This window comes from Camelus dromedarius, chromosome 4 (genome assembly GCF_036321535.1).
Source record: "Camelus dromedarius isolate mCamDro1 chromosome 4, mCamDro1.pat, whole genome shotgun sequence".
Classification (NCBI taxonomy): domain Eukaryota; kingdom Metazoa; phylum Chordata; class Mammalia; order Artiodactyla; family Camelidae; genus Camelus; species Camelus dromedarius.
This window is the reverse complement of record NC_087439.1, coordinates 91,346,188-91,352,187: the sequence shown is the minus strand read 5'-3', so window position 1 is coordinate 91,352,187 and position 6,000 is coordinate 91,346,188. Positions and strand designations below refer to the sequence as shown.

The following is a 6,000-nucleotide window of genomic DNA, read 5'->3' as shown; positions in this document are numbered from 1 at the left end:
CTAAGGTGTAGGATTTGCGCTCCCCCCTGCGGCCCTGGGCAAACCCCTCTCTCTCTCTGCGCCTACCTCCCGGACCTCCGGCCCCATCCTTTGTCTCCCCAACCTAAAGGCGTCGGTGCGATCCGAACTACTGTCCCGACGAGGAGGTGAAAGGTGTAGCTGCAGCGCCAGGCCTCGCGCCTGTCAGGCGCCCCGGGAAGAGTTTGGCAACAAGGCAGATCTGCGCGGATTTGGGGCTCTGCCAACTTTCGGGCTATGTGACTTTGGGCAAATGATTTAATTCCTCTGAGCCTATGTTTGCACCTGCAGAGAGGAGACTGATCCCTTCCAGGAAGAGAGTGTGTGTTGAGGTCCAAGCTTGTGAGCAGGTCACGGGGAGCACCGACTTTTGGCATGCCAGGGCGTGCGCTCCCTGCTATTGGAGTTCACTTGTGCGAGCCGCTTTGCCGCTTGGAGTGCAGCAGGGATAGAGACCGCCAAGCCGCGAGATCCCTCCGGAGTGGGATGAAGGTGGGGGCAGAGGGGGAGCCCCCGCGGCCCCCTCCCCGCCCTCGACGCGCGTGCCATTGGCCCGGGCGGCCGTGTGGGCGGGAGGATGACATCAGCGGCAGGTTGGATTATAAAGGCGCGAGCGGAGCCGCGGGCTCAGAGCGCACCCAGCCGGCGCCGCGCAGCATTGGGACTCGCGCCCGCACCGCAGCCCGGCCAGCCTGCTCTGCTCTCGCCTCCCCGTCGGCTCGCCAGCCCGGCTCACTCTCGCTGCCGCGGTCTGCGCCCCTGCACGCCACGGACATCATGCACCTCTCCCAGCTGCTGGCCTGCGCCCTGCTGCTCACGCTACTCTCGCTCTGGCCCTCCGAAGCCAAGCCCGGGACGCCGCCGAAGGTGGGTGCTGTCGCAGGGACGTCGGAACTGTGAGGGGCTGTGGGAGGGCTGGGAGTCTAGGAGATGCAGCGCGCGGGAGGGAGCAGAGGGGGCGGGAAGGAGGCCCTCTCCCCTGAGATGTGCCCGGGTGAGAGCTGGGGAGCCCTCGAAGCCCGAACTCGGGAGAACATCGACAAATGCGCAGCCCCTGCCCCCGTGTAGTGACCGGGCAAGGGGCAAAGGAGAGGAAGGCAAGGGGCGCCTGAAGGAGCGGACAACGGCGGCCGCGTGGCAGGTGGATGCAGGACCGAGCTGTCCCGCACCTGTGGGGGCGCGCTCAGGGCTCGGAAGAGGCAAACCGTGTGGGGCTAGAGCATCAGCGGCCCCGCCAAGTCCTTTGCGCTGCTGCCGTGCGTCCCTTCACCTGCCCGTTCTTTTCCTCGGACAGGCCCCGCGAACTCCGCCAGGGGAGGAGGTGGCCGAGCCCCAGGCTGCGGGCGGCGGTCAGAAGAAGGGCGACAAAACTCCCGGGGGCGGCGGCGCCAATCTCAAGGGCGACCGGTCGCGACTGCTCCGGGACGTGCGCGTGGACACCAGGTCTCGGGCGGCGTGGGCCCGCATTCTGCACGAGCACCCCAACGCGCGCAAGTACAAAGGAGGCAACAAGAAGGGTTTGTCCAAGGGCTGCTTTGGCCTCAAACTGGACCGGATCGGCTCCATGAGCGGCCTGGGATGTTAGTGCAGCGACCCCTGGCGGCGGTGAGTACCACCAACCCTGGCTGCCGGGCGCTCTTGCACACTCAGCTCCTCCCCCGCGAAGCCCTCTAGAACCAGCCTGCACCCCCTCCTGCAGGCCGGTTCCTCTCTGATCCCCTGGCCCTGGGACCGTTCCTCCTCCCAGCCGATTTTTGGACGAGAGCCAGCCCATCCAAGCACTAGACTATATGTGCTAGACATTTGCCGCCAACCCCATTTATCGTCCCATTTTGCAGATGGAGAAAGTGAGGGATAAAGTGGTCAGGGATCTTTGGCAAGGTCAGAAATGGCTCAGCATGGATGAACCCATCTGGCTTCCTCTGGAGAAACAGACAGCTTAGTGGTGTCCCGCCAACCCCAGGATCATAAGCCAACCAGCAGCACTGGCCCCAATTTGCCAGTTGGGGCAATTGAGGGATAATCCTGGGTTTGTGGAAGCAGAGGAGGAAGGACATACACACACAAGTGGAGGGTAAGTTTATCTGCCAGCCACTGCATCCAGGTGCTGGGCAGTAAGTAGCCCAGTGGTCAGGATGGCTACCAGGGTCTGTTGTCTCAAATAGGACAGACTTGGAGCAATACCTGCCCCCTCACAGTAGAGAAAATAGAAATCCCTTGGCATCACCAAGGAGTACCGCTGACCCAGAGCGTTCTCATTCTTGTCTTTTCTCTAAACCATAGCTGTGGGCAAACTGGTCTGTCCAGGGTCCTGACACTGCTGTAGCCCATGGGACTTAAGGATCGAATCTCAGTGTTTGTGGCACTATTTCAGGGCAAGGAAAAAGAAATTAAAATCAATGTATTTTTTTGCCCCAACTTCAACTCAACATGTCCCAAAATGAGCTCCTCACCACCCTCCCCACCCCCACCATGCCTGGGCTCCATGCCTGAGTTTCTGGCACGGCTTCCTCCCACTCCACCAGGCTGGACACCCCTGTGCTACCTTCAGCCCCGCCGAGTGCTGCATCCTGGCAATGTACTGCTGCAAAGGTCCTCCCCCACCTCTCCTCGCTCCTCTCCCTTTCTACTGTCCATCAGTGTCCAAGGAGAAACAATGTCCCAGCCTCTGGAACTGGCATTCAAGTGCTTTAGAATCTGACCCCTCCTGGTTTCCAGCCTTGCCTGCAGCCAGCTGCTGTCATTTCCTGTCCCACAGCTTCTCTCCCAATCCAGGCCAAGTGCTCTCTCACCCCAGAAGCCTTATCAATGTCTCCCCCAGAGGACAAGAGTGCCCCTCTTTGAAGCTCTCCAGCACACTGCCTGGGCCTTTTCTACTACACAGAAAACCTTTTCACCCAAGCTAGCTGCTTGTGAACCTATTCACCTCCAGATCAACTCATGAGCAACATGAGATGCCAGCCTAAGGTGGTCTGGGACCCACAGTATGCCCAAAGGGGCTCTTCAAAATGCCAGTCAATGACCAAGAAACTGCCCCACCCAGCTTAGGGGCTCTTCTCTCCCATCTGCCCTGGTATTTAGCTGGCACCCTTCCTCTCTCTGCAGCCAGACTTGACTGGGCTGCGTGCTCCTCCCCACTTCTGCAGGGAATTCATTTGTCTGAGCTCTTGACTTGCCATGATTCTGGCACTTGGGGCCCAGCCTTTAGTGGCTAGCATCCCGATGGGTGTGTTCTCTTCTGTCTCAACAATGAGGAGATGGAGCCACAGGTCTCAAATCTTCAATTTGTGATTTTAAGCACCAAGCTCAACTTCAGAATCCAAACAAATGTTATTCCTCAAGTTAGCAGGAGATGAGATGAGGTCCTGGAAAGTGCCTGGCTTGCACATCCCCATAGGCTCCTTGTTCTCAGATGTAGCTTTCTGGGGGTACCAAGCATGGGTGGCGAGAGGTGCTGTGCAGGGGGAATCCAGTTTGCTAAGACTTCTTGACCTCTTTGACCAGGGAAGTTGTCAACCTCCTGGAAGTTCCCTTTTAGCTGAACACCCACCTCCAACACCCTTAACCTTCTCAACCCGCCCCCACACTCACCCCCACCCCCACCCCCACCCCCATGAGAAGGCAGAGCATCCTTCATGTTGCCTCCACCTCCTAATAGAGAGGCCCGGGGTATCTCACTGTCTGAGCTTAAAAGAGAAAGATAGCTTAGGTTTTTCACATTAATGAAAACTTTCCCGAAGCTGTGGCCATTTCTCTACTCAGGAGTTGACTTTGGTTCTAACCAGCCACCATAATGACTGTCGCTGATGGTTATAGCCCTGATTATAAAGTGCTAATGACAGAGACAAGGTGTGGCTGAAGCCTGAATGAATACCTTGCCTGTGGGGCCCAGGGACATCATAGATATCTGTCATCTGTTTATACACATGGGATGGCCAGAGAAGGGAGTTGAGAGAGAGTTCATCAAGGCCTGGAATCCTGAGGTCCCTCTGCCTGCAGTGTCCTCTATTGGGGGCACTGCACCATCTCAGGAGGATGCCTTCCTCTGGCCCCTGAGCACCCACATGCTCATTAGCAGAGATTGGCGGCAGCCCTCATCAAATCACTCTGCTAACCTTCCAGATCAAACCCAGCAGGACCACTCCTGGGACCATTTCCCCAGGGCCCGTGTGAAACACCACTTCCTCTGCTTCTGAAGGGGGTCCCATCCCGAGGCAAAGCCGGCTGGGGAAGGAAGTGCTATTTACCTAGTGGCAGCTGTGACCCAGACACTCTGCCAATCCCTAGTGTGTGGAATCTCAGAGCCAGCCCTGGAAGGTGGCTATTATCCCATTTTATGGGTGAGGAAAGCGATACTCAAAGCTATCCAGGTCCATCCAGGAAGTAAACGTCAGAATTGGGATTTGAGCCCAGAATTCCCGACTCTTCAGCTGTTTCTCTTCCCCTTCCCTCCGCCGTCCTCCAGACACCTAAAGCAGAGGCAGGCACCGGACTGAGGGTTCTCATGGTAGCAAGGAAGGGAAGGAAGGCCATTCTCCATCCCCTTTCCCTCACTGTGTCTCACCGAGTGCCAAGGGCAAGGCCTGCACGTAGACTGAGGGGGAGCGGGGTTGGCTGGCTTTCTGGTTCCACCTGTGCAGGGGCAGGAAGTGCCAAGGACACAGCAGGTGAAGGCTGAGGGCCTGGAAAGGACCTGAGGGGAAGGGCCCTTTTCCTTCTACAGGAAGGCCTTCATCAGGGCCTGCAGGGCAGATGTGGAGGGACTTTGTGGAGGGACTTTGCTTCATGCTACAGCAGGAAAGGGAGGAAGGTTCTAGAACTGCCCTGCAGGCTGGGCTTTCTCAGCTCAGGGGCCAGAACTGAGTGTCCCGCGGCCCCTCTGTGTTTCAGGATTGGGAACTTGCTCCGCTTTGCTGAGGTCATCCTTGGTCATCAGCCTCCCAGCATCTGGACGCACCTCCAGCGCAATGTGGCTTTTACATTTCTCTCTTTTTTTTTTTCCTGGTACTGGGAATACACACCAGCTGTTTTATTATTATTTAGGGAGGGGGGTTATGATTTTATTGTTTGGGGTTTTTTTAATGAAAAATAAAAAGTTATATATTATATATATTATATACATGAAACACACACACCTACACCGATGTGATGACAAGGGACAGTTTTTAAGAGACTGACAAAACCAGCTGTAAAACATTGCTGTTTGTAAATTCATGTCATGCATAAATGTATTTATGTTGTAAAGCTATTTATATTGTTTATAAAGAGATATTTATAAAAATTTTATTTATGTAACTAAATGAAAGACGTCAATCATTGTAATGTTTTTGTCTTAACTAGTTGAAAAATATAAAAAAAAATCATTCCATGAACATCTTGAAAACTGTCTTTATTTACTTATCGCATTTATTTTTTAGGAATTAGTCTGAGGAGGAGGGAAAATGTGAAGACAAGGCTTTTGTCTCTGAATAGATCTAGCAGCCGGGTTCCCAATTCTGGATTTATTTGTATCAGAATCCCCCAGGGATCTTGTTAAAAATACAGATTCCTGCTCCAATCAATCCCCTGATCTGCTGAATCTGAGTCTCCTGGGAGAGGATTGGCCATATGGCTTTTGACCCAAGTGATTCTGACCAGCTCGGCCAGGTCAGGAAGCTCTGCTCAGAACACCTGACAGCTGGGGAGTCAGGTGCTGTGAATTAAATTAAAATTAAATTTAGCTGACTGAAGGCCCTCTAATTCTACTTCATCTTCTCTCTGTTATTAGACGAAAGAAATAATTGAAAACTTCCTTTCTGCTTTGGGGAGATTTGGAAGGTTTCTGTACATCCTGCACAGTCGGTCAGGTTGCCTTACGAGCCTTGACTCACAGGAGCATGGGGTGGGTAGCTTTTCCCCACAGCGAGTGCCAGGGTCAACGGGGGCCTGAGGCCGAGGACCTGAGAGAAAGAGAACAGATGATCGGGTTTCCTATTTGCACAG

At 54.7% G+C, this 6,000-nt stretch overlaps 1 protein-coding gene across 1 annotated transcript; it reads left to right on the top strand.

The window, feature by feature from the left end:
- Positions 1-664: 664 nt before the first annotated feature.
- Positions 665-5,378, top strand: NPPC (natriuretic peptide C). Its single transcript, XM_010985675.3, has 3 exons — positions 665-885; positions 1,313-1,623; positions 4,909-5,378. Exons 1-2 carry the CDS (start codon positions 796-798, stop codon positions 1,601-1,603), a joined length of 381 nt encoding a protein of 126 aa, XP_010983977.2. The 5' UTR covers positions 665-795; the 3' UTR covers positions 1,604-1,623; positions 4,909-5,378.
- The last annotated feature ends 622 nt before the right edge of the window (positions 5,379-6,000 follow it).

Coding starts and splice junctions, on each gene's coding strand:
- NPPC (XM_010985675.3), top strand. CDS start 796: ATGCACCTCTCCCAGCTGCTGGCCTGCGCCCTGCTGCTCACGCTACTC. Junction 886..1,312: donor AGCCCGGGACGCCGCCGAAG/GTGGGTGCTGTC, acceptor TTCCTCGGACAG/GCCCCGCGAACTCCGCCAGG.